Source organism: Camarhynchus parvulus, chromosome 6, assembly GCF_901933205.1.
Source record: "Camarhynchus parvulus chromosome 6, STF_HiC, whole genome shotgun sequence".
NCBI lineage: Eukaryota > Metazoa > Chordata > Aves > Passeriformes > Thraupidae > Camarhynchus > Camarhynchus parvulus.
Genome location: NC_044576.1, coordinates 34,550,930 through 34,578,749, shown reverse-complemented (window position 1 = coordinate 34,578,749; position 27,820 = coordinate 34,550,930). Strand labels below are relative to the sequence as shown.

Here is a 27,820-nt window from a genome sequence, read left to right as displayed (position 1 = left end):
TAGGATCCCAGACTGGTCTGGATTCGAAGGGACATTAAAGTCCATCCAGGGATTCATCCCACCCCAGCCATGGCAGGGACACCTCCCACTGTCCCAGGTGCTCCCAGCCCCAATGTCCAGCCTGGCCTTGGGCACTGCCAGGGATCCAGGGGCAGCCCCAGCTGCTCTGGGCACCCTGTCCCCTCGCTCCCAGGGAAGAATTTCCAGCCGATATCCCACCTAACGCTGTCCTCCGGCAGTTTCAATCCATGCTATTTTCCCTGCCGCCGGAAGGGTCTCGGCTGAGGGGCAGCCGTGGGACACCTGAACTCGCGGATGCCGCGGCTCTCGCACGACCTGGGGAAAGGGGAGATCGGGGGTCTCGGGAAGGTTTGGGGGCTTCTGGGCATGGCCAGGAGCTTGAGGACCTCCGGGGGTCGGAGGCGTTGGGGGGTCTGGAGGGTTTTAATGTTAAGGGGGGCTCCGGGAATTTGGGGGTGCCGGCGCAGCTTCCTCTGCCATGGCCCGCGGGCAGGGGCTGCCTCCGCACCTGCGGCCGCCGGGGATCACCCGAGAATCCCACTTGCCCGAGAATCCCACTTGCTCCGGCACCGAACGCGGCACAGCCGCGCTCCCAGCGGGGGCGGCGCCCCCTCCTTCCCTCCGCCCGTCCGTCCGTCCGCCCCTCCCGCGTCCCTGCCCCTCCCCGGGGCGGCCCCGCTCTGCCCGCCCCGCTCTCCCCGCGCCGGGCGGAGCCTCCCGCGCTGCCGCGGGCTCGGAGTTGCGCCGGGCGGCGGAGGCGAGCGGAGCGCGGCGCTCCCGGCCCATCCCGGGCCATGCAGGATGCTCCCGGCCGCCGCCCCGCGCCCGCCGCCGCTGCTGTGGCCGCCGCCCGCCGAGCCCCCCGCCCCGCCCTGGGCCTGGGTGCTGCCCGCGGCCGCGGGGCTGCTCCGGGTGGGCGCTGCCGCCGCCGGGGCTCCCCCCCGCCTCCTCCTCCTCCTCCTCCTCCTCCTCCTCCTCCTCCTGGGCCGCCGCTGCTGCTGCCGCCCCCCGCGCTGGTGCGGCCCGGGCCGGGCTGGCGCGGCCCCGCCGAGCCCCCGCTGCTGCCGCTGCTGCCCGCGGCCGCCGAGCCGCTCCTGCACGGCCAGGTAAGGGCGGAGCCGCCGTGCGGGGACACAACTTTCCCGGAGCCGCTGCCCGGAGCCGGCCCCGGCACCGAGACCCCCGCCCGCGGGGTGCGGGGAGGCGGCGGGGGCTGCCCGGGCTCTGCATCCTCCTTTTCCGAGCTCTGCATCCTCCGCTTCCCAAGCTCTGTATCCTCCGCTTCCCGAGCTCTGCATCCCACCTTCCCCGGGCGCTGCATCCCTCTGTTCCCGGGTTCTACAGCTCCCTTCCCGGGGCTCTACACCACCCGCCTTCCCTGGGCTCTGCATCCCCCCTTCCCGGGTTTCTCATCCTTCTCCCTCGGGGCGCTGCATCCCCTCCTTCCCAAGCTCTGCATTCCCCTTTCCCCGGGTTCCACATCCCCTCTTCCCGATGCTCTGCACCCCCTTCCCCAGCTCTGCATTCCCCCTTCCCTGGGTTCCACATCCCTTTCCCCAGCCCTGCATTCCCCCTTCCCCAGCCTGCACCCCCTTCCCGACGCTCCGCGCCCCGCGGGCTCGGTCTCCGGTCGCGCCCCGCGTGTGTCGGATCGCGGCACTTCCCGCGGCTCTGGAGACGTGCGGCGGGCATTTCTCCGGGGGCAGAGGGGCTGCCAGGGGGGCTGCGGGTCCCTCCCACGCCGGCTGCAGGATGCGCTCTCCGCTGATGCAGGCGGAACGGGAGCGATGCTCCCGGCGCGCCCCGGCAGCCGGGGCAGCATCGCCGCCGAGCGTTCTGTGAATATTTATAAAGACGAAAGTTTTGAGCCGTGTCACTGGAACCAGCGTGTCGCGCCAGTGCTTTCCCTGATGAATATTTCAATTATTAATTGCTGCCGTGAGGCTGCTCGCAGTAGCGGAGCCCTCAGCCGGGTGTTCGCTCCTCTCCGCGGAGGGCTCGGAGCCGTGCGCGCAGTTCTGCCTCGGCTTTATGTTTTTGGTGGACAGAAGTAAAAATAAACGCGAGCCGCGAGCGCTGTGGCGTCCGCTCGATTCCGTGTGATGATTTCCAGCCTTTTCGAGCTCGAGCGTCTCTTGTGGTTCGGGAGAAAACAGTCGGTGCTGCTCTAATGAAACGGGAACATCAATTATTCCCCAGCGGGAGACCGCTCGACGAACCTACAGAGGTGGTTTTGCTGTGGGAACCCATTTGCCGGGCGAATTTAAGTTGAGAAAAAATACATTTGTGCCGTTTCCTTTGGCTCTCCGACGCATTTTCAGGCTCCTGCTGGCGCTGTAGGGTTCGGTGTGAGCAGAAGAGCCCAGGCTGCCGGTGTGCCCTGCTCCAGGCTGTGCTTTGGGCTTCGCGAACCGCTGCCGTTCTCCCACCCTGCCGTGCCCAGCGAAACACAAACCCCGCGCGGGCTGAAGGGACATTCCCGACATTTTCCGTCGCGTAATTAGGAAATCACGGAAAGCATCGGTTACTCAGGGTAAAATCCTTTTGTTAACGCCTCCTCTTGTGTTTGTTTGGTTTTTTTTTTTGTCCCCTCCGAAGTGGATATTTGGAGCTCACTCGCCAGTCGTGGGATTCTCCCCTTCTTCCAGCGTGGAATTCGTGCCGGTGCTCCCACCCGTGTACAGCGCCGCGGTGCCGCCGCACGCCGGCAAGGGCTGGATTGAGAAAAGGCTGCCCAGCTGCAAAGTAAGTGCGAGCCTGGCCTGCCCAGCGGTTTTTAGGGCTTTTTTTCTTTGGAGTACATCAAGTACATGAGCTAGAGAGTGCTGTGGGTTCGGGGGTGTGAGAGGTCAGTGTTTGTCAGGAGAACCCTGCGGAGGAGGAATGTTGGAATGCTGGAAGGGGCAGGTGATGGAGCAGCAGTTGCAGCTTCACTGTTCTCAAGTTTTAATAGGACTAAAGTGTCACTGATATTTATTCCTTTGAGTAGAAGGTCCTCATTTTCCTACGAGATGTGATTATGGGGGTTTTCCATCTTCCCTTTCTCCCTGGTTTTCCCACTGTCTGTCCCAAAGGGGTGCCACAGTCTGGTGCTGGCAGAGTGGTGTCACTGTGGGCACTGCCACATCCCTGGTGCCAGGGTGGCCCTCGGGGTCCCATGTCCCCATCCCACCTCTGGTCCCCACGTCTGCCCCTCTGCCAGCTGAGTGCTGAACCTCTGGCTTTGTGCTCTGTCCTTCAGCAGGTTTTGTGCCCTTATCCCCCCCAGTCCCTCAGTGTGTTCTGTGCCCTGTCCCCCCTGTCCCTCAGCCTCAGCTGGTTCTGTGCTCTGTCCCTCAGCGGGTTTTGGGCCCTGTTCCCCTGTCCCTCAGCGGGTTTTGTGCCCTGTCCCCGCTGTCCCTCAGCTGGATTTGTGCCCTGTTCCCCCTGTCCCTCAGCTGGATTTGTGCCCTGTTCCCCTGTCCCTCACCCCCGTGTCCCCAGGCTGGGGAGGTGGCCGCTGTCCCTGGTGCTGATGGGGTCACTCGGGGTGGCCGTGTCAGGACCAGGAATGGCCGTGTCAGGACCATGAGTGGCTGTGTCAGGACAGCTCTGCCTCCAGGGATTCCTGGCCTCCCATGCAGCTGCGGCAGCTGATCTGTCATGTCAAAGCCAGTTAATTTTTAAGTGGTCACTTCACCTCAGCCTCAGCACAGAGGGACCCTGGCTTGGGCAGTTTTCCTCAGCTGAGGCTCTGCCTGTTGAAATACTGAGCTGATACACTTTGTTCTCACTTGTATTTCTGAGTTTGGGATCTCAGCCTGTAACGTTTTTCTTTCTTTCTGTTGCACAGATCTACTTGAACAATGCCTTTGCCCTGGATTCAGCCTGGGTGCAGCCTGAGGAGTCCAGGCTGTTCCAGGGGGCTGAGAAGCCTCTGCTGCTGAGCAATCAAGTGGCCATGGCTGTAGCCAGGCCAGCTGCTGCCTCCAGGCCACTGCCCACGCTCGTCCTGGCCCCTCAGCTGATCCCAGGTCAGGAAATGAGCGCATCAATAATTAAGTATTGCCTGTTTCTCGGTGGTTTTCCCTTAATGCATCCCCCAGAGAAGCAAGGCTGCTCTCTGAAGCAGAGATTCACTTCTATTCAGCTGCAAACCTTGCTTGAGCAGAGCCTTGATGGCCAAGTGCAGCTCAGCCTCTGAGTGACTCTGAGAGGAAGAAAGGGCCCAGTGTAATTACAGCAGATTGTGCCAGGCTGCTCTGGAACTGCTTGGCGACCCCTGCCAGGAAGGGACCAACCCTTCCCCACCTACTGAGTTTATTTTTCAAACAGAAATCGCTGTCAGCCTCAGTGAGTCTATGGTTCCGTGTAGGATTCTGCTGGCTGCTCATTTGCAGAGTTTGGTGGGGTCTGTGCAGATAGCCAGCAGGAGAGAGGAGCAGTGGATCCATCATCTCATTAACGCTCAGTCATTTGTGAAATCAGTTCCATTAATCTGCATAACTGAACAGAAGAACTTAAAGTTATAAATATTAACTCTGTAAATATTCTGTGATGCTTTGGTAACTGATACTTACACCTGGTAAAGAGCATTTATCCTTGGACAAGAGCAGACCATGCGTTCCAGCAGGGCTGCATCTCTGTTTTGTGGCTGCAGGAGTAAATTAAAACAGCAGTTCTCTACAGAAGGCTGAGGAGAAAAGTGCCACTGATGTTCCAGCCCCTAAATACACTCCTAAACCGGGAATTGGAATTAGTGTCTTGCTGGCAGTCGTTCCTGCCTTCCTCCGAGCAAAGGTGCTGTCCCTGGTGCTGAGAGCAGAGCTCCCCTTTCTGCAGGCTCCCCCAAAAGCAGCTTGCATTTCAGAGCTGTGCAGCACCCAGGACGCGGTGTTTGCCATCAGTGCTGGGTTCAGAGTGTGCTGGAGGAGATCCTGGCTCCTGGGCTCGTTAGCAGCCTCGTTAATTAGCAGGGGGTGCCCTGGCACGTGTTGGCCCCTTCACCTGGGTCTGTATTTTGGTGTTTGAGCAGAGCTGGGGCTCAGCCTCCTCTCCTCTGCCAGCGCTGCCCAGGGCTCAGCTGGAGGAGCCAGTGCTGTGGGGAAACCCTGGTATGAGTTCATTTCTGTTTATTAGAGCATTTATTGGTATTTATTACACGCAGAAGCAGCTGCACGCCCAGGCTGCTGGGGAATCACAGCATGGGTGTGCTGCTGAGGGAGGGGGTCTGGGCAGGGGAGCCACAGCCCCTCCTGTTCCTGCACCTTTTAAAGACTTCAATGTTTAAAATGTTTGAAAAATATATTTTTACAAGCACTCGGGTTTTGGCTTCGCAAATTGGATTATATTGTATTTAAGTGCGTATGCTGGGGTTCCCTGTTTGGGGACAGAGAATAGCACAGCAGGACCCCATTCATGTCCCTGAAAAGCCATCAAGCCTCTCTTTGTTTGTGGAACATTCAAGCACTGCCAGCCAAGTGCTTTATTAGGTCTGGGAATGCTTGGCTTTAACCACAGCTTTCACAAAGTTTTTGTTTTGCTCATTAAGCTTATGGTTTTTTGGTGCTTTTCCCGTTATCTCGTCAAATCAAGAGAAACTTAGAGTGAAGTTTGTTTTCCCACTTCAATGACAGCAATAACCCCAGGAGCAATGTGTTTGTGGGCAGGGCTGCTGTTCTGACCTTTCCATAACATCGTCCCTCCTGACCCCGGGAGCTCGGTGTGAATAAATCCAGCTCTCGGGGCGTGCACGGCTGTCTGGGAGCAGCCAGGGATTTCTGTTTACTGCACTCGAGCAGGAAAGTGAGCAGGGCTGGGACTGGCAGTCACTGGGATTATTACAGTGCCAGTGCCAGGAGCTCATTTCCCCCTTGGAAAGCAGGGACATCAGGAAAGCAGGGACATCGGAAAGCAGGGACATCCCTGAGTTTGTTTGTTTCCTTTGCAGGGCTATTGGTGTGTTTGTTTGTTTCCTTTGCAGGACTATTGGTGTGTTTGTTTCCCTTTATAGGAATATCCCTGTGTTTGTTCCCTTGGCAGGGACATCCCTGTGTTTGTTTGTGTTTACAGGACTATTGGGGTGTTTGTTTCCCTTTACAGGAACATCCCTGTTCCCTTTGCAGGAACATCCCTGCGTTTGTTTGTTTCCTTTGCAGGGCTATTGGTGTGTTTCCCTTTGCCAGGCTATTGCTGTGTTTGTTTCCCTTTGCAGTGGGATATCCCTGTGTCTGTTCCCTTTGTAGGGACATCCCTGTGTCTGTTCCCTTTGCAGGGATATCCCTGTGTCTGTTTTGTTTCCCAGTGGATATCCCTGTTGTGTTCCTTTCAGGACATCCCTGTTCCCCTTTGCAGTGAAATCCTGTCTCTTTTATCTGTGTTTTTGATTTTCAGATGTTATTTTTTGGGATCCTGTGTCTGTTTGTGTGTTTTATTTTTCCTTTGTTTTTTGCGTGGATATCCTGTGTCGCCTTTGCAGGGTATCCCTGTGTCTGTTCCTTTGTTGCAGGGGATATCCCTGGTGTTCTGCAGGGCTATCCCTGTGTCTTTTAGGGACTCTAAACACAGGCACAGCTCAGGTTGAGAAGGAGACTTTTGTTCCACATGCAATGAAAGTTTTGCACAAATCTGAATTTATCCACTGAAGTGTCCCACCCCTCCTGTCTCACTCACGTTTTCACATCACCTCCCTGCTGCAGAATCCTTCCACCTCACACGTGTCCCTGTGCCTGCCTGGGCCCTTTTGGGCTCTCTGGTGCCGTTTGGGGAGGTGCTCCCCTTTCAGCTCAGGCTCCAGAAGCCCAGCTCAGTGCCAGGAGGAGGTGCCAGGACGTTGCCCAGCAGGCTGTATAGCACAGAGGGTTTCAGCACACTGAGCAGCACCTGTTTGGCACACCTGGGAACATCTGTCTGCTCTCAGAGGGGGCTTGAGGGTCACGGGGGCACCATTGGGCTCCTTCTGCGGCTGAGGTCAAAGGAAGGGACAGAGAATTCTGCCTGAAGTCCTGGAGCTAAAAATCCAGAGAATCTGACTTAAAAATAGTGAAAATACTGCCTAAAGACTCAGAGCTGAAAGATGCAGACAATCTGACTTAAAAATAGTGAAAATTCTGCTTAAAGACATCAGAGCTGAAAGATGCAGAGAATCCTTCTTAAAAATACAGAAAATTCTGCTAAAAGCCATCAGCTGGGCTGTGAGGGGCTGGGCTGGGTGCAGGCACAGCACTGGGGGCTCCTGTTACAGCAGGGGGAGGATGGTGTTGGGAACAGGAACACTGCAAGGGCCCAGGGAGGGTTGCAGTGCCCATCCCTGGAGGTGCCCAGGGAATTCCTGGAGGTGGCACTCAGAGCTCTGGGCTGGGGACAAGGTGGGCACCGGGCACAGCTGGGACTCGGTGATCCTGGAGGGCTTTTCCAGCCTCAGTGGCTCTGGGATTCAGAGGAGAGGTTGGCACCTCTCTGCCAGGTGTACCATGACCTGGCAGAATCAGACCTGGGGAAAACACCATTGCTGGAAAAAGTCCTGCATGTTCCCCTCATTGCAGTATCATTGGTGGTGATATCAGTGGTGGTGATGTCAGTGATGGTGATGTCAGTGATGGTGTTTGACTCCTGTTTTCATGGTGTGTGACTTTTGAAATTCCCCCTGTGGGTACAGAGTGATTAATGGTAACTCTGAAACCCTTTCAAGGCCTTTTTGAACAGAACCCACAGCAAGATCTGGTTTGTTTGTGAGGAAAACTTCTCAGGTGGGTGCCCCCAGCGCTGGGGGAGCCCTGGCCCTGTGGGCAGTGCCTTGGGCAGGGCTGGGCTGTGTTTGGGTGGCTGGACTGGGGATGCTGCTGAGCTGAGGCACTGCAGGACCTGCTGAGCCCTGCCCCTGCTCTCCCAGCGCTGAGCCCCCAGGGATGGCCCTTCCTCCGTGCAGTTATTCACCAGGAGAGACAGAGAGAGCGCTCCATCAAAGGAGGGGAAACTGCCCAAACTTCTCTTTCAGCTGAGCAATGAAACTTTGATGAGGGCATTGATGCAAGTTTAATGAGCAGCCCAGCTCGGCGCAGGCTGTGCCTGCCCAGCTCACATCACTCTCCTGTTCTCCTGCCCTCTTTGGGGAAATCACATCCTCCTCTCCAGAAGAAAAGAATCAAATGAGAAGTAAACAACCTTCCTGCTCATGTGCCCTGCAGGAAGGCACAGCAAAGTCGTGCTTGCAGACAGCATTAGCTTTCACAGGAGGTGTTTGGGGGTTTCTCCCAGCAGCAGGAATTGGGAATGAGCACAGGCTCTTGGAGGGCAGGTGTTTGACCCCACTGAAGGATTGCTCCACTTCCCAGGTGAATGAACAATGAGCTTCTGTTTAACACTTGGATTGGTTGGACACTGATGGTTTTTTATTTTTTGTTTTTTTAATTTCTGCCAGTTGGTCTGGCAGAAAAATCTGTTTTCATTTATCCATTGCTAAATGATCAAAACATAAATATTTGTGGCGTTTGTTTGGCCTGTGTGCCTGTTAGTGCATCTGCAGGTGTTCCTTGGCATGGAGGAATAATGACTGTGGAAATAATGGCCTTTATTTGGTGACACTGAAAACACTGAACTTCTGCTTTGCTAATGCAGGGCTTATTTTGTGGGGAAGTAGTTGTTTGTAAAGGGCTGGGACAAAGCTGGGGGTGCTCACCTGGACAGGAGCAGCTCCAGGCAGAGCTCAGAGCCCTGGCAGGGCCTGAAGGGGCTCCAGGAGAGCTGCAGAGGGACTGGGGACAAGGATGGAGGGACAGCACACAGGGAATGGCTCCCAGTGCCAGAGGGCAGGGCTGGATGGGAGATTGGGAATTGGGAATTGTTCCCTGGCAGGGTGGGCAGCCCTGGCACAGGTGCCCAGAGCAGCTGGGGCTGCCCCTGGATCCCTGGCAGTGCCCAAGGCCAGGCTGGACACTGGGGCTGGGAGCACCTGGGACAGTGGGAGGTGTCCCTGCCATGGCAGGGGTGGCACTGGGGGGATTTGGGGTCCCCTCCCAACCATTTCCCTGATGCTGTGATCTCAGCCCGGGTCCCTGCTGGGATTCTCCTGCCTGGGGCTGTTCGGGGGCTGCATTCCCCACCCCAGAGCCTCCCTCCCCAGCACCCATTCCCTGTTCTCCTGGCATGCACATGGAAAGGGAGCCTCGGGGTGAGGGAGGGCCTGCAGTGGGATCAGCTGGGGGCTGTGGAGCCTCAGGTGCCTCCCAGTGCCTGCAGGGTTTGAACCAGGGCTGGGCTTTGCTGGATGCCACAAGGAGCTGATGATTGCTTAATTTCTGAATCGCAAGCTCGGGTGGAGGGAGGAACAGCTGCTGTTTGTCAGATTTGCTCTGCTCAAGAGTTTTGCACTCTGTTCTTGTTTATTTAACGTAATTAGCCAAGACTGAGCTCTGAAGGTCTTCCCTGGCACTGTCAGGCTGGGGAGTGAATGGTGCAAGGGCTGAAGGGTGTTCGAGCTTTGATTTGGGACATTCCTGGGGCTGCCCAGGGAGGGCTGGGGTGCCCATCCCTTCGGGTGTCACCTGGAGGTGGCACTCAGAGCTCTGTGTGACAAGGTGGGGATGGGCACGGCTGGGACTCCCTGGGCTGGGAGCCTCAGAGATTCCATGAAGCGTCCTGCTGAGTTTTTGGGATGAAGGAGATGAGATACAGAGCTTGTCAAACTCAGGGATTTGTGTGCAGGACACAGCAGAACAGCCAGGCAGGCCAGGGAGCAGCGGGTGCCTAATATAGCAAGGAATAAATTCAGCTTTGGCATCAGACAGTTACACTTTGGAAAGCTGAGAAGGATTGTGTTCCCTGTGTTCAAATATTTGACTTTTTTATTAAGTTTTTTCATTTAAATGTAATGACTCTGCAAAGTTTGTGTGTGATTCACTGCTGCCTTGTCCCTGTGGGTGATGTGCTCACATCTGTGGGGCTCCATGGCAGAAAATGCTCCAGCCACCAGCTGGGCTTTGCAATCACCATCACCAGAGGGGCTCTGGGTCCTTTGGAATCACCATCACCAAAGGGACTCTGGGTCCCTCAGCAATGGCTCTGTGCCACAAGAGCTGGGCTTTGGAATCACGACACCAGAGGGGCTCTGGGTCCTTTGGATTCACCATCACCAGAGGGGCTCTGGGTCCTTTGGATTCACCATCACCAGAGGGCTCTGGGTCCCTCAGGAATGGCTCAGGACAGAACAGCTGGGCCTGGGGCACCTCTGGGATCACCCAACCCCTGCCCAGGCAGGGCCACCTGCAGCAGGGGCGCAGGAACGTGGCCAGCAGGGTTTGCAATGGCTCTGCAGACTCAGGAAATTTTTCTGGCTGCTTTAGAGGGCTCGAGCCCCTGCCCAGGGGGCTCAGAGACTTTGGCACAGAGCTCAAAACTCTTGTGCTTTTGATTTAGCTTTTGGAAAAAATAATTACTAACTTTATATGAAGAATTACAAGCTACGAAAGCTTAAGTAGAATGATAGTGTATTTATCACAGGGTGAAAAATAGATTTTTGAGGTTTTTAGCATGGGTGTTCAGGGGGCATGATGGAGGAATCTGAGCATGTCCAGCCTTTCTCCTTCTTCTTCTTGGCCTCCATCTCCTGCTGTGCTGGTGGCACTTTGGGATTGGTTTAGAGTAGAAGCTCACTGTCTAACACAGGTGATGGGTATTGGGAAGTAATTGTAAATATTGTACACGTAGTTTTTAGTATAAAAAGATAACAATGCTGACCCGGGGACAAACAGAGTGCCTGGACTGTCTTGCTGAGCAGACCTTGGCTGGACAGGAGAAAGAATTTTATAAATAAGATACAATAATTAACCTTGAGAAGGAGAACAGAAGAGCTCTGACTCCTTCTTCGAGTGCCAGGCTGGGAAAAGAGACTTTCTAACACATCTCAGAGTCCCTGTGAGCAGCAGAGACCCCGAGATCTCACACTGTAGGAGCGCCAGGGTGTCCTGCACGGTCGGGATGGATGGAGACAAGAAATCTCAGGCTAGGTTGTGGACATGCAGAGGCTAGGTCGTGGACATGCAGTTTTATTGGCATGGCGTGGGTGCAGAGCCCTGCTGGGAGCTGCCAGCCGCAGCTCAGAGCAGGGCCGAGAGAGAGCAAAAGAGGCGAAAAGAGCAAGAAAAAGAGAGCAAGAGTAAGAGAAGCTTAGAGCATAGAAGAGTGAGCAAGTGAGAGAGCGAGGTTCCCGTTACCATGCGTTAAATCATCTTCTGTGTTGAATATTCTGATTCTCAGTAGCCAATCTAGTACAAGATACAAATCCTACAGCATTTCCATACAGCCTGTAAGAATCATTACATTACCATACTGTGTTACACTTTAAACCCTAAAAACTCCTCTTTGGACCTCTCCTGCCAAGCAGTCAGGGTCTTCTTCTGACCCTTGGACCTGCTTGCTTGGAGAGGTTATTGTTTCATCAAGAAGGGGATTACCTGCTCGGCCACACCATTGTTTTCCCGTTGTTCAGTAACTAGGGGATCTCAAAGGTTGCCTTCATTTCAATCTCGTCTACATTTTCCATATTCTCAAAATCTTCCACCAGGCAATCATATTTATAAGTCTTCCCTGTTCCTTCCTCACCAACATCACACCTCTGTCTCTCCCACAGGTGGGTGCCAGAGCAGCCTTAAAGCCGTGGGTGGCACGCAGAGCCTGGCGCTGCTGGCCCTGGAGCCCGAGGCCCCGCAGGCCACGCCGGGCCTGCAGCCCTGCCAGCTCCTCGCCCTGTCCCCCATCAAAGTGCCCCTGCTGGCCTCGCCCTTCCCAGGTAAGGTCGTGTGGGCCCGGGGAGAGTCTGGGCAGCACAGGGCGTGTGGGGGGGTGAGTGCTGGGCACGGGTGGCACTGCCGGGGTTAAACTGGGGGTTCCCGAGCAGTTTGGAGACATCCTGGGGGCTGGGTGTCAGGAGTGGTTCAGAGCTCCGGGATGTTTGTCATGGATGTATCCCTGGGGCATTTGGGGCCAGCTGAGCTCATTCCTGCCTCATCTCAGGGGGTTATGTGGGCAAATCTCTGAGCCCCTCAGGCCACCCTCAGGTTATGGTGGTGTGGTCACAGCTGAGCTGGAACATTCCCCTTCTCAGCTGCAACGTTCACCCTCTCAGCTGCAACGTTCATGTTTATGTTCTCAGCTGCAACGTTCATGTTTATGTTCTCAGCTGGAACGTTCACGTTCTCAGCTGGAATGTTCATGTCCTCAGCTGGAACGTTCCCCTTCTCAGCTGGAACATTCATGTCCTCAGCGGGAAGGTTCATGTCCTCAGCTGGAAGGGCCCTCACGAGGTGTCTGCACACCATGGGACAGCACTGGATGAAGTCCCCAGCAGATTCTCTGGGTGTTTTTAGTTACAAACGTGCTGGGAGAGCTCAGCCCGGGCCCTTTCCCAGCGCTGAGCTGTGGCTGGTGCCTGCAGAAATGGCTTTTTTGTGGGTGCTGAGTGGAACCTTTCTGAAGGTGGCAGCTGAGGGGATCCCTGCCTGGCTGGGCAGGCCTGGTGGTCGGGAGCCTTTAGGGCAATGGTTGTGCCTGCACCTGGGGTGCCTGGGGCTATTTTTAGAACAGTTATCTGCTAATTAAGTGAAAAATGGAATGAGGGTGAGTTTTCCATCTTTCTTGTAATTGAGGAGTAGCACAGCAAGGCACAGGGAGATTGAATTCTGCAGAAGGTGCAGCTCTGCTTTGGTGTTGGTGGGGAGCTCTGCTTTGGTGTTTAATGAGAGATGGATCCAGGGATTCCCTTCCTGCCAGAGCAGGGCTGTGGGACCAGGGCTGGGAGCAGCAAACGGGCCCAGAGGAGGGAAGGGGCTGGAAAAGGAGGCTCAGGGGCCCCTGTGGCTCTGCACAGCTCCTGCCAGGAGGGCACAGCCGGGGGGTCGGGCTCTGCTCCAGGGAACAGGGACAGGAGCAGAGGGAACGGCCTCAGGCTGGGCCAGGGCAGCTCAGGGTGGGCACAGCAGGAATTTCCCCATGGAAAGGGGGCTCAGGCACTGCCCAGGGAGGGTTGCAGTGCCCATCCCTGCAGGTGGCACTCAGAGCTGGGGACAGGGTGGGGATGGACACAGGCTGTGTTTATCCTCATCCCCCTGTCACCTAAGAAGTGACCCTGGGGTTAGGGAGCTGTGAGTTTAGGGTTAAGGAGCTGTGACCTTGGGGTTGATGACCTGTGACCTTGGGGTTAATGACCTGTGACCTTGGGGATGATGACCTGTGACCCTGGGGTTAAGGAGCTGTGACCCTGGGGTTAAGGAGCTGTGACCCTGGGGTTAAGGACCTTCCCACAGTACCCTTGTCTAAAGCTTGTGAAAGGCCACGGGCACGCAGTAGCAATGAACTTAAATACCCCAAAATGACAGGATTTCCAGCTTCAATCGCCATGTTTATTGGTGCCTGGAAGGCTGAACATTGTGTGTATGGTTAGCCCAGTTAATTGATTATCCCCTGTTAATTGATTCTATTGGAGAGCAGTGTCCTGTTCCTGCCTTGTGTGGTCCCGTGTCTCCAGTCACAGGGATTTGCTCAATTTGATCAATAGTCTTAGGAGTGAATATTTACTTTTTTTAGGCCTTTGATTGTGGTTAGTTTTGCAGCCTTGGAGTTAATTGCTGGCAGCCTAATTAATACCTTTGGGAATTAATAGCAGGGTGTTAACAGAAGGTGGGAGGTGTGGGAAGGGCACAGGACAGGTGGGGATCCAAGCTCTGCTGCTTTTCCATCCTCACAGAGGAAATTCCTTGGAATTCCCCCAAAGCAAATCACCAGGAATTTAGGAGAACTGTGAGTGCACAATGGAGTGTGGTCATTTTTTAAAATTCACTTTTAATACAATTTATTTTACATTTTGGGAAGGAAAATCAGAAGCAAAGCTCTGAGAGAGCAGAGGATATCTGGGGAATTTAAAGGCAGCCTTTTCCTGTAGGAGGCTGTGAGGAATCCCAGCTGGAGCCCTGGCAATGGGGCTGAGCACACAGGGCTGGGAGGTGCTGGCTGCTGCAGGTTGCTGTGCCTTGGCTCTGCAGCCAGTGGTGCTCTTGGGGATTGTTTTGTCACTCTGCTGAGCCTAGAAAAACTTGTAATGATGAAATAAACGTGTGGGAGAGAAGCAGCATAAAAGTCCCGGGTTTAATAGCAACATAAAATGCTGTTTTATATGGAATAAAATGTTGAAGCTTGAGGAACCTGTCCATGGAGTGATCTGTGGCTGGAGAGGCTCCAGCTCAGGCTCTGTGCAGTGAGAGGGGCCTTGGCCCCACATTTCTGTGCCCTCTGCTCCCACACCAGTGAGGTGAGCAGAGAAGGTTCCAGCAATGCAATTGCAGCCCCATTTTGGGTTAGGATTGCTTTTATTTCCTTTCTTCATTTTGCATCTACTGGTGGTGCTGCTCGTGCATCTCCCAGGCAAATGTTCCCTTAAATATTTCATGGCAGCCTGGCTGTGAGTGTGGATTTTGTGCCAGGTTTAACATAAAGACTAAACAGGAGCTTGTGGAGATGCAGCTCCTCGCTGTGCTGCATCTTCCTGGGCCCTGCTGGGGGAGGAAACTGCATTTCCCAGCACTGCCACGCAGGGCTCTGAGATCTGCCTCAAAGAAACCCTAAATGCATTACATTTGCCAGCACCAGCACTTACCTGCAGTAATTAAGGAATGGGGTGTCTGGTAATCTCGAACACCCCTCTGCAGCTCCTGCATAAAGGAGTGGGTGTTTATTTTCCTCACATGCAGGTTTTTAATGGTAGCAGTGAAGGAGGTAAGAGATGAGCCTGTGCTTATGGACTCTGTAAATTAGCAGCGAGCACAAATATTAAAAAAGGCACCATCTGCCATAGAATCCATTTGCCACCTGTTCCCTGGCTCTCAGCATTATTTAAGGGTTTAAATGTGGTGGTTTAGGCTGCCACGGAGCAGCTGGGAAGTGACTGAGCCTTTTCCTCTCAGCACCTTAATCCTGGGTGCCAAGGGCTGCTCTTGGTGCCAGCTCTGAGCCTGAGCTCTGTCCGTGTCTGTCTGTCAGTCCCTCCTCGGCAGGGCCTGCTCACTGAGCCAGGCTCGCTCTGTCCGTGTCTGTCAGTCTGTCCGTGTCTGTCAGTCCCTCCTCGGCAGGGACTGACTGAGCCCACCTCAGAGCACACTTCAGAGCTGGCTCATGGCCTGGGGGGGCCCTGGTGCTCCTCCCAGCAGAGGCACAGAGTGTCCCAGCGTGGCCACAGGGCCTGGGAAGGGCTCAGGGCTGGGGAAGGGCTCTGGGGTTAGTCCCACTGAGCCCCTGAGCTCAGCCTAAGGTCCCCAGGGCATCACAGGAGCCCAGGATGGATTGGTTTGGAGGGACCTCAGAGCCCCCCCAGAGCCACTCCTGCCATGGCAGGGGCTCCTCCCACTGTCCCAGGTGCTCCCAGCCCCAGTGTCCAACCTGGCATGGATGTTCCAGCATTTCCCAGATGTTTCCTGGCCAACCTCTTCCCTCCCAGTTCCACGTGCCCAGCCTCTGTGCACACCACTTCCTTCCTTGTGTTAATGAGCTAATTACCAGCTGCAGTGCAGTGGGGCAGAGCCTGGGAAGCCCCCACAGCTCTGGCCAGGGGTGGCTCCTGCTGGCTCTGCAGCTGGGGCTCTGCTGGGCTCACTGCCACCTTTGGCATCCTCCCTGTGGGAATCCTCCTGGTGCACTGCTCAATTCACCTTAGCCCAGCCTCCCCTGCACGGGAATTCCATGGCATCAGGTGAGCACAAATGAACATTTTGGGAGAACAGGCAAAGCCCCAGGGAGGAATGTGGGGCTCCCTGTGACCGTGTTCACAGGGGTCCCAGGATGAGGGAAGGGACAAGGATCTGACTCCATGGTTCAGAAGGCTGATTTATTATTTTATGATATATATTACATTAAAACTATACTAAAAGAATAGAAGAAAGGATTTCATCAGAAGGCTGGCTAAGAATAGAAAAAGAAAGAATGATAACAAAGGCTTGTGTCTGTGACAGAGAGTCCGAGCCAGCTGGGCTGTGATTGGCCATGAATTAGAAACAACCACATGAGACCAATCACAGATGCACCTGTTGCATTCCACAGCAGCAGATAACCATTGGGTACATTTTGTTCCTGAGGCCTCTCAGCTTCTCAGGAGGAAACATCCTAAGGAAAGGATTTTTCATGAAATATCATGGCTACAGCTCCCCTCCTGGGGAAGCCTCCCCTGGCCTTGCTGGGTGTGCCTGGCACTGGCACTGGCTGGCTGGGAGTGCTGGGTGGCACAGGCTGGTGGTTTATGAGCTGGCTGTAAATGCTGTGCCCTGCTCTAATGCTGGCTAACGAAGCAAGCAAATGAATGTTTATAGTTATTAAAGTGATAACTTCCTGCCTGGACTAGCGTTCAGCACAAAATCACATTTTGGTTCCCTGTGTGGGCACACCAGAGGGAAGGTGGGCTGGTTCAGGGGCTCAGATAATGCCCAGAGCCCACTGAAATGGTACCAGTTCCCTCCTCCTGCACAGTAATTCCCTGCTGGGAGCTGGAGCTGCCCACTCAGGACCCTGTGATAATGGGGGGATGGCTCTCAGTGTGAAAACTCAGCTGGTTTGGCATGCCAAGGCCAAGTGCAGGAGGAGGGTGGGCAGGGTGAGGTCAGGCACAGCTCTGTGGAATTGCACATTTTTGCACCATCCAAAGCCACTCATGGGCAGTTTATTGGTGCAAATCCATGGTAGGCCTGGCTGGGTTTATGGATCACAGTGCACTTTGTACCAACAGGGGTTCCCAAGGCTTTGGGATGTCTGGGGAGCAGGGCCAGGAGCTGAGGGTTAGGCTGGACATCAGGAGGAGGCCCCACCTCAGTCCTGCTTAGGCCAGGCTCATGGTTAAGCAGCTGCTCCCGTGGTGTGCTCCAGGAGAGGCTCTCAGTGCCTGGGATGTAATAGCAAGGTATTGACAAAGGGAAAAATATCAATACTGCAGTGGCAGTTACAAAAGACAAACAACCCAAATCCTCTCAGTCGTGCCCAGCTCTTGGTAAATGTCATGGAAGTCAGAGTTAATTTACTGTGTCTGTAAGTGCTTGTTAAAGCACTGAGCTGGGTGTGCTGTGGGAAGTGCAGTGCTGGGCAGTGTTTCCAGCAGGTTTCACTCGCAGGAGCAGCAGCTCCCCTGCTCAGAGCCCTGCCAGGGGGGTTTTCGTCACAGACATCTCTTATGGAAAATCCTTTCCTTAGGATCTTTCCTCCTGAGAAGCTGAGAGGCCTCAGGAACAAAATGTAACCAATGGTTATCTGCTGCTGTGGAATGCAACAGGTGCATCTGTGATTGGCCCATGTGGTTGTTTCTAATTAATGGCCAATCACAGCCCAGCTGGCTCAGACAGAGAGCCCAAGCCACAAACCTTTGTTATCATTCCTTTCTATTCTTAGCTCAGCTAACCTTCTGATAAAACGTTTTCTTCTATTCTTTTAGTATAGTTTTAATGTAATATATATAACAAAATAATAAATCAGCCTTCTGAACCATGGAGTCAGATCTTTGTCTCTTCCCTCATCCAAGGACCCCTGTGAACACGGTCACAGGTTTTCCCCATCCAGGTGTTTTGTGGAGATAATCCAAACTCCACAACTTTGTGAAAGTTGTAAAGCCGGTATGTTTATTACAGGGCTGGATCCATGTGGGAATCATTCCCCTAAAATGACATGTGTACTTCTGGGAACTTCAGGTCCCTTTTTATCCCCCTCTCAGATACACATGCATACAATTTCACAATAGGTTCATACATATTCATTTTTATGAATTTCAGGTGACATTTGCTGCTAGTTCTTCTTTATCAGAAGGAATTCCTAGGTCAGGCTGACCTGCTCTCACAGCAGTCTCTCTGTCTCTATCACCCTCTGTCTCCCCACCCCTTATCTCTGTCCTTCTCTGAAGCAGTTTCTCTGAGCCTAGGCTCTGCAGTCAGGCTAAATAGCTATGTTTGCTAACCACAGACTCAACTCAAAAATGTACATTTCACCTAAATCAAGATGGATTTCTGCCCTGGAAAATTTCTACTCTGCTTCATAGGTGAGGCTGGGGCTGGCAGCACTGCTGGGGCTCGGGGCTCACACACTGACACAGGAGTTTCTCCTTTTCCCTGGTCCCTCTCAGGAGCCTGGGATGCACAGGCAGCCTGGGCTCTTTTTCTTTCTGTTAGAGGCTCAAATTAACTGAGATTTGTGTCGCTTAAAAAGCCCTCACCAAACTGGGTATATTTCTTGTAAATGGAGCAGAAGTCTTAGAAGGAAAACCCAAACTGAGTGAAAGGAAGGAATAGGCCTTGGAAGGACAATGGGATCATTCCACGAGGAGCCCTTGCTTGTTCTTCCCCAGAAGAAGATGAATGGATGAGAATTCCCATGAGAATCCCGTGAGTTTTAAATCGGAGCTGAGGGAACACCTTGTTGTGGTGGCTGCTGCTGCTGTGTCCTGACATTTATTTATGCAATTAAAGCACTAGGAGCTCTGCAAGTGTGGCCAAGGCTTGGTGGAATGGTGCTGGGATGCAAAATAATCCCCAAGGGATGTTCAGGCCCAGCTTTTGTGCTGCTTGGGGTGCCCAGCAGGAATATTGGGGGACTTGGAGAGGGGAAAAGGCAGCAAATCTGCTGAGGCCCCTGTAAAAGATGGGAGTGCTGCTGCTTTGTGTGCTTTTGTCTTGCTTATTAGGGAGGGGGAAAAAGAGCATTTTTAGACATTATTTTTTATGTGTTCACCTTTATTATTCAGCTATTTGGGGACTGGTTTTGATGCTGTAAAATGAAGCCACAGAGTGGATTTCAACTAATATATTCCCAATGTTTGGCCTGAATCAGGGGTGGATGCAGGGTAAACACAGTGCAAAGCTAAACCTGATGGAGGAGGAAATTCCACAATCCCAGTGGATTAATCTCCACTTTTAGGATTTGCATCTGCAGGGCCTTTTGCCTCCTGGTGCAATTCTCAGCATGGTGTGCTGGGCAAGGGGATAATCTCAGCATTCCCTGGAATAGGAGGGAACCCTGGAGTGCTGCAGACATTCTGTCCAGTGGCATTGAGAGCTGAGCAAACCCTGTGCCACAAACCATCCTGTGAATCATTCAGATTGCTGCTGCTCTTCATCTTGGAAACTAAAATTAGTACAGAAATTCCTGATTGGGAGTTTCTTATGAGGGAATAGAAATTCCAGGGCATCATGGCATGACGTGGGGGTTCTGTGAGGCTGAGAGCTCAGGGTTGTTGTTATTATTATTATTATTATTATTATTATTATTATTATTATTATTATTATTATTATTTTTTATTCCTCCAATCAAACAGCCATTCCTGTTCAGCCCCCTGGATGGTGGGAACCAAATCCTCAGGGATTTTCCTGGTGTTTGTTCCCAGCTTTGCTTTGGAGCTGTGGATGTTTCCTGGGTGGCTCCCCCATTCCTCAGTCAGGCCCCACTAAAGTGCAAAGAAATGTAACGAGGTGAAATGAATCTTCCTTCTTGGCCAGAATGTAAATAAGGGAGCTTAATTACATTTCCCAATTTTAAGTGTGCCACAGGAGCTTCCCCAGGGTACTAAATGGAGTTTCATGGATTTTATTGCACGTGCAGCTCTGTTGGCACATGCAGGACGTGGGGGTGGTGGAAGGGGAAAAGGAGAAGGACTTGGGGATAGTGGGAGGGTCCATGCCCTTGGCAGGGGTGGCATGGGGTGGGCTTTGAGGTCCTTCCAGAAAATCCCTCCTGCCAGCCCCTGTTCCACACTGAGCTCCTTCTGCGGTGTCAAGAACCTGGGACCTTAAACCTGACTCAGAAACCACCAAAAAAATGGAGCCCAAGGGTCACATTCCTGGTTTCTGCCTGGCTGGGTTCAAATTTCCAAATCTAATTTCTGACTCAAAGCCTCCCAGAAATGAGTGCTTGAAGATTTCACTCCAAAGCACAAAGGATGGGTTCGTGCAGAAATAATTACTGCGCTATGACAGGAGCAAAGGGAGGGTCTGGGGGTCTGATGCTGCATAATTCAGTGTGTTCTCTCACAATTACATCCTGTCCAGAGAGGAGATGGAAATTTGCTGCTGGGCTTTGTGTGAGGCTGGAAAAGAATCATAAAAGTTTGGGAAATGGGACTGGGCAGAGCAGTGAGAAGGGCTGTGGGAGATGAAGGCTGTGGGGTAACCATCACCATCACCATCCTCATCACCCCCTTTTGTCCTGCTGTGGGCAGAGGCTCCCTGGGCTGCAGGGGGGTCCCACCTCCCCTCCCTGGCTTGGAGAAGCTCTGTCCCAGCCCAGGAGAGCCCCAGCACAAATCCCTGCTGTGCCTGTGGGCCCCTCCGCCTTATTTTCCAATCTTCTGATTCACGGATGGCTCCATGAATAATTCAGGAGGAGCCTTTGATCCGGGCTGGCTGCCACCTGCCCTGCTGGGAGTGCAGGGAGGTCACCCGGGTCAGGAGCTGCTGCTCTCAGAACCTGCCCAACAATCCAATCAAGCTTTTTTTCCCCACTTTGGAGGCTCCATGAAGCTGTGTAATGCAGCAGGAGCCAGCGGGCCTGGGCAGGTCTCAGTGCAGCTCTGCGCTCTTGGAAGCAGGCTGGAAGCACTCTGCAGTCCCTGCTGGGCATGGGCTGTGTGTCCTGGGAGGGAATGCCACATTCCTGGGGTGACAGGAATTGGCATCCTCTGAGTGAGATGCCAGAAAAATTCAGATTGTTGGGGCTTTCATACCAATATTAATAATGATTTGTATTGCTCTGCTCCCTGGGACAGGGATGGGACCCAGGGAAGGGCTGGAGCTGTGCCAGGGGGGTTGGATGGGTTTTAGGGGAAAGGTTCATCCCCAGAGGTGCTGGCACTGCCCAGGGAATGGGCACGGCCCTGAGGCTGCCAGAGCTCCAGGAGCCCTTGGACAGCACTGCCAGGGTGCCCAGGTGGGATTTTGGGGTGTCCATGCAGGGCCAGGGCTGCACTGGGTGATCCTGTGGGTCCCAGCTCAGGCTATTGCATGATCCCACAGGATTTACAGCAAAGCCCAGGAGAGGATCAGGGTTCTGAGGCAGCAGGATGAACAGTCTTGGGGTTTTTCCCCCAGTGAGCAGCAGAGCTTGGCTTGGCTTCACCCAGTGCTCATGGGGGTGGTAAATCCAGGGGATGGTGGAATTCCATGGGCTCTGCAAGCCCCACAGCCAGGGCAGCCTGGGTGGAGAGAGGCTCTCCCTGCCCATGCACAGTCCCAGATCCAGCTCCTGCAGGGAGTGGAGAACAGCAGGTTTGGGTTCTGGTCTCTGAATTCCCCCAGGGTTTGGGTTCTGGTCTCTGAATTCCCTTGGGGTTTGGGTCCTGGTCTCTGAATTCCCCCAGGGTTTGGGTCCTTGTCTCTGAATTCCCCCAGGGTTTGGGTCCTTGTCTCTGAATTCCCCCAGGGTTTGGGTTCTTGTCTCTGAATTCCCCCAGGGTTTGGGTTCTGGTCTCTGAATTCCCCCAGGGTTTGGGTCCTTGTCTCTGAATTCCCCCAGGGTTTGGGTCCTGGTCTCTGAGTTCCCTCTGTGTTTGCTGTCAGCCCATTCCTGGGGCTGCTGGGCTTTGGGAGGTGCAGAGGCTTGGGAAGGACAGAGCTCGCTGACCCGTGCCTTGGGGGAGCCCCAGCTGTGGTGAACGTCTCCTCTGCAGGGTTCCCAGGGAATTAATGAATTGTTTAATCAGTGATTGCCTGGTGGTGATCCTGTGTGTGGAGGTAACCCAGGGAGGGAGGCAGGGACCCTGGTCTGACCCTGGGCCAGCCTGCAGACCCCGGGGAGTCCAGGCTCTCCCCACTCCTGGTGGCACCTCGGGCACCTGGTGGGCTCTGTCCTGCCGAGGAGAATTCTCCTTGCTGGAGCTTTTCATCATCTTCCCTCTTCCTTTCTGTGTTTTCTCTGCAGCCCAGTTCAGCCAGGGAAGGTTTCAGTGGTTTTTGTTTCACAGTGTGTAACATGTCACTTCATTGTCACTTGGGAACGGGATCTCTCAGATGGAGAGAAGAGATTTGTCTTGTTTTTGGGCACAGTTCTGCCAAGATTTCTTTTTAATGAGTAAAGCCAGCTCGATGGCTCAGTCTCAGTGCAGAATATGGAAATTCAGGGGAATGTTCACTAGAGAGGGGTTGATGCAAGAGGAGCAGCAGATCTGAGGCAGATAAATGGTGATAACTGCTTTGTCCTGGGAAGTGATGGATCCCTTTGCGGGAGCGCCATTCCCACCTTGCCAGAGCAGCTCAGGAACTCAGAGCACCTTGTCATAATTCCACATAATGCCAGAAGTGTCCCTAAAGGAATAATCTGTGCTTCTCAGTATGAATTCTGGTGCCTTTTGCTGTCCAGTCCCCCTGGCACAAAGCAAGCTCAAGGAGAAGCCACCCCGGGGTGTGACCGTGGTCACAAGGGTTCCTGAATGAGGCAAGAGACGAGAATGATGACTCCATGTTCAGAAGGCTTGATTTATTATTTTATGATATATATCATATATATTACATTATAACTAACTAAAAAGAAATAGAAGGAAAGGTTTCCTCAGGAGGCTAAGCTAAGAATAGAAAAGAATGAATGATAACAAAAGCAGCTCTCTCGGACTCTGGCCCTTGATTGGCCATTAATTATAAACATCCAAGCTGGGCCAATCACAGATGCACCTGTTGCATTCCACAGCAGCAGATAACCATTGGTTACATCTTGTTGCTGAAACTTCTCACCTTCAGCAGGAAAAATCCTAAGAAAGGATTTTCACAAAAAGGATGTCTGCAACACTGGGGCTCTGCTTTCCCTGGGCTCCCAGAGCAGGACGGGTCTCACACTTCAGCTCCGTATCAGGGCAGTCAGAAATAAGTGACAAAAGGTGAATTTCACCCTGGGATCACAGCACAGCCTGAGCTGGAGGGCACCAGAAGGGCCCAGCCCGGCCCCTGGCCTGGCACAGGCACCCAGCAGTGCCTCATGCCTGCGAGCCTTGCCCAAACAGCCCCTGCCTGCTCCTCTTGCAGAGCAGCAGCAGGCAGAGGGAGCCTCCAGCGGGAGTGCATGTGCAGCCCGAAGCTGAGGATCTGAGCCCAGCAGGCTCTGGAGCAGGGCTCAGCTCTGCAGTCACGCAGGGACACGAGCTGAGCCTGCCAGGATCTGCATCATTTGCTTTGCTAAGCAAGCCTTGAATGGGGTTTAATAATCCTGCTCTTTTTGTTATTAAATGTGTCGCGTTCAATTCCGTCATGGTGAGCCCTGCTCTTATGGCTCCTGTGATGAGAAATCTCATTAAAAGTTGGGAAATGCTTTCTCTTAGCTTCTGCTGCTCACAGACTTCTTGTTTCATGTGAACTTCTTTTTTCCCAGTTCAAGCCACTGTTGGGATTTGGCACAAAGAGGGAGGAATTCCTGCCTGGGATCACAAGGGCAGCACCAGAGGAGGTCAGGGCTGGCCAAGGGCTTTGTAGGGATGGGCACAGGGCCTTGAACACCCATTTCCCCCAGAAGAGAAGAAATGGGGGTGATAAGCCCTGTCTGCAATGATTCCTCTGAGGAATTTCTAACCTGGGACTCCCCAGGTGTCCCAAGGGCTGCAGCAGGGTTTGAAGGGTGATCAGAGCTGAGGTTTCTGGGATTATCCCTGGCAGGGAGGGGCAGGACACTTCACAGGGCTGTGGGGGATACTTCATGCCCCTGAACCCAGCAGGTTTGGGGTGTGGGCTCTGCTGGTGCTGTCACTCTAATAATGGAATAATTTGTTTTTGAGGGGCCCTTCAAAGGTCATCCTGTCCCCCTCCCTCAGGGAGGAGCATTTCCCTGGCTGGTTTTACAGGGCATGTTGCAAACACCAATAGCACAGCACAGGACTGTAAGAACTGGCTGAATGTGACACTCCAGCTTTTGGGGGGTTGATTTGTTTTGATTCCACTTTGCTTTTGAAGCCTCTGTGCCTTCCCTCGTTTCGCTGCTCATTTGGTGGAAATTGCAAAAAACCAGGTTGTTAAAGGAGGAGAAATTGGAGAGGGAAATGTTCCCCAGCACAGCTCACTGCAGAAGGTGCTCATTGCCACTTAGGCCTGACTCTGCAGATTTTCAGGAATTCTTGCTGACTTTCTTCCCTTCCCGCTCCAATAAGCAATTTACTCCAGCATTCACCAGTTCTGAAGTGGTTATGGCAATGCATATTGAAATGAAAGCTCCAAATGACCCTGCAGGAACAAAAGTGCAGCTCCTGTTCTGCTGAGGAGGGGCTGGGGGCCAGCAGGGGTTGGGATCTGCTCAGGATCAGTCATGGAATGGGTTGGGATGGCCCTAAAATCCCATATTTGTGTTCTGCTGCACACTGATTTATCTGGGCATAAATCTCTCTCTCCAGCTGTACTTCTCTGCCTCATGCTTTTATTTTTCATTTCACCAAAGAGAGAAGACCCTTCATTCATTTTCTGACCTCCTTCCAGGGCAGTTTATTCATCTGATGGAATCCACTGGGGTGACTTGGCTTCTACACCATCAATTTTAAACTAAAAAAACTCAGAGCATTTCTGTGCCAAAAATCCTGCTTCTCCCAGTCCCTGGGATGGCCTCGAGTCCCCTGTGCCAGTGCCAGGCTGTGCCATGCCAGGCTGTGCCACCCCTCACCTTCCAGCTCCTTGTCATTCTCCTGTGCTGCCCCCAGGCCGGGAGTGGGTTCTTTCCAGTGCAGCAGGAAAAGAGCTCTTCAGCAGAAATTTCTGTATCCTTTTTTCAATTTGAAAATGGGAAAACCCAAACCAAACAAACACAAAGCCCAGGACAGATGGATGAAGGAGAGCAGAGCAGTTGGGTGGTTCTGCCAAAACCAGCGATGCTGATTTCCAGGGTCGGCTCTGACTGGGTAGGAGAGCAGAAAAGTCTGATTTATAAAATTCTTCTCCTTTTTCCTCCCTGCTGATGGAAGTGGCCCCTGGGCTGTATGGGCACTCCCCAGGCCAGGTTGGACAGGGGATGGTGGCACTGGGTGGGATTTAGGGGATGGATATGGATATGGATATGGATATGGATATGGATATGGATATGGATATGGATATGGATATGGATATGGATATGGATATGGAATGGGATTTAGGGGAGGGATCAATATGGATTCATCCCTCGAGCCCACAGCAGCCTGGCACTCTGGGGTTCTGTAAGTGCTGTGTGTGCCCCTCCCTCCCAGCCCAGCCCTGTGTGCCCCTCGCTGCTGCTTTGCTGTTTCTGTTCCCAGCTGTGCCCATCCATGCCCTGTGACCCCCAGGCTGTTCCCAGCACAAAGGACAGCAGGGATGGCCATTCCCAGCCCCGTCTGGGTGGGTTTGGGCTCCCAAAGCACTGCTGGGGGCTCTCCCCATCCCCCAGGGAGCTCCATCTCCCCCTGGGGAGGGGGCAGTGGGGCAGGGCAGCTGTGCTGAGCCCTGCAGCAGCTGTGCCAGCTGTGCCAGCTGTGCTGGGATGCTCTCCCCAGCACAGCCCTGTGCCTGTGCAGGCAGCCAAGGGCAGCTGCTGCTCAGGAAGCACCACACGTTCCCAGTCTGAGCACAGGGAAGGGCATAATCACATTCAGAAAGTGCTGAATGTTTTAATGAACGTGCCTGGGCCTTACAAAGGAACACAGGGAGGAAGGGAAATTCCTCCGAGGTGGCTCCTGGGCAGCCTCGTGTTCACCCAGCAGGGGCTGCCGTGAGGAGGCGTGTGGTGTGTCCTTGAGGGGAAGGGGAGCAGGGCTGAGGAGCTGAAGGATGCTGCCTGCTTGGGAAAAAGTCGATTTTTAAAAAAAATTACTGCTCAATTCTTCCTTTTTTTTTCAAGCAGAGAGTATTCTCTTGTCCTTTGCAGATAGGCAGGACTGCCCCAAGTTACCTCACCAGGATGGACTGTGCTTCCAAATGAAGCAAGTCCCTGGGCCCTGACCTGCAGCACCTTCTGGGGTCAGGAGGTGACAGCAGCACTGATCAAAGTGACTGGGTGCATTTGTGGGCCTGCCTGTCACACACAGGGCTGCAATTGCTGATCCCACCGCTCCTTCCCATTGGGAGAAGGGATGGTAATGTCCCAGGATGTCCCAAACTCCTCTTCCCTGTGCCTGGGTTACACCAGGGTGGGTGCTGGGGCTCCTCTCAAGGGGCAGGCCAGCCACAGCAGGGCAGTTCAGGGCAGGAATTAGGGGAGTTTATTCATGGAAGGGTTGTGAAGCCCTGGAACAGGGAGTGGTGCAGTGCCCATCTCTGGAGGGATTTCTCAGTGGATGTGGCACCTGGGGACACGTTTAATGGTGACCATGGTGCTGCTGGCTGGGCTTGATGGTCTTGCAGGTCCTTTCCAGCTGTAGTGAGTGTGGGATTTCCTGATCCAGCTGGTGCTGCTGTCCCCCACCGTGGGGCTGGGAATTCCTCCCAGGTGATGTCCCAGCAGTGCCAGAACTGGATGAGATGTGGATTTATCCTGATTGCCCTCCCCACCCTGCCCTGCACCCTGCTCTCCTCTGCTCTCCTGTGCCTGGGACATCCCTCCCCACAGCAGGCTGGCTCTGGGGCTGCCTCACCTCGGGCAGGGCTCTGTGCTGGTGCCTCACCCTCAGCACACAGAGCTCAGGGTGCTTCTCCTCTCTGGCAGCAGCTCTGAGCTCTGCCCTGCTTCTTCCTCTCATTTAGTTAAAAATGCCAGCTTTGGGAGCTGGAGAGGGGGTTTGAATCCTTTCTTCCTGAGATAGGATGGTGGGGTAACTCTAAGAAGGGGTTTAGTCTTCAATCTCTGGCTTACAAGAGCAATGTTTTTATAAACTGTTAGAGTTAATTAGAGTTTGAATAGTTTATTCTCAAGCCCAGCTGCCGTGGGGGCCCTGGAGGGGCAGCAGGAGTGAGGGCAGTGGGAAATGCTGGCACTGCTGGCTCTGAGGAGCTGTGCTCTGCCTGCAGCACTGGGCAGGGCACGCTGCCTCCTGCAGCTGCCTCCTGCAGCTGCCCACTCAGAGCTGGCAACTGCAGGCACTGCTCACATCCCACGGGCTGGGGCAGTGCCCAGCACTGATCTCAGACACCTCACTGCTGCAGCTCAGTGCCAGGAGGGGCTGGGAATGGGGCAGTGCCCAGCACTGATCTCAGACACCTCACTGCTGCAGCTCAGTGCCAGGAGGGGCTGGGAATGGGGCAGTGCCCAGCACTGATCTCAGACACCTCCCTGCTGCAGCTCAGTGCCAGGAGGGGCTGGGAATGGGGCAGTGCCCAGTGCTAATCTCAGACACCTCCCTGCTGCAGCTCAGTGCCAGCATGGCCAGGAGGGGCTGGGAATGGGGCAGTGCCCAGTGCTAATCTCAGACACCTCCCTGCTGCAGCTCAGTGCCAGCATGGCCAGGAGGGGCTGGGAATGGGGCAGTGCCCAGTACTGATCTCAGACACCTCCCTGCTGCAGCTCAGTGCCAGGAGGGGCTGGGGCAGTGCCCAGCACTGATCTCAGACACCTCCCTGCTGCAGCTCAGTGCCAGGAGGGGCTGGGAATGGGGCAGTGCCCAGCACTGATCTCAGACACCTCCCTGCTGCAGCTCAGTGCCAGCACGGCCAGGAGGGGCTGGGGAACAGGGCAGGCACCAGAGACACCAAGGGATAAATCTGTGTTGGGCACACAGCAGCATCCCCTCCTTCCCACCTCCTCCTGTCCCTGCTCATCTTGTCCCTGTCACTTCCTCCTGTCCCTGCCCACCTTGTCCCTGCTCACCTTGTCCCTGTCACCTCCTCTTGTCCCTGCTCACCTTGTCCCTGTCACCTCCTCCTGTCCCTGCCACCTCCTCCTGTCCCTGCTCACCTTGTCCCCGTCACCT

At 54.0% G+C, this 27,820-nt stretch overlaps 1 protein-coding gene across 1 annotated transcript in view; it reads left to right on the top strand.

Annotated features, from left to right (window-relative positions):
* Positions 1 to 315: 315 nt before the first annotated feature.
* Positions 316 to 27,820, top strand: part of TCERG1L (transcription elongation regulator 1 like) — a 51,001-nt gene continuing 23,496 nt past the window's right edge. The window contains exons 1-5 of the mRNA XM_030951767.1: positions 316 to 369; positions 1,074 to 1,127; positions 2,620 to 2,766; positions 3,854 to 4,034; positions 11,627 to 11,785. Of these exons, the coding sequence (XP_030807627.1) occupies positions 316 to 369; positions 1,074 to 1,127; positions 2,620 to 2,766; positions 3,854 to 4,034; positions 11,627 to 11,785 (595 nt within the window). The remainder of the gene's footprint in view (positions 370 to 1,073; positions 1,128 to 2,619; positions 2,767 to 3,853; positions 4,035 to 11,626; positions 11,786 to 27,820) is intronic.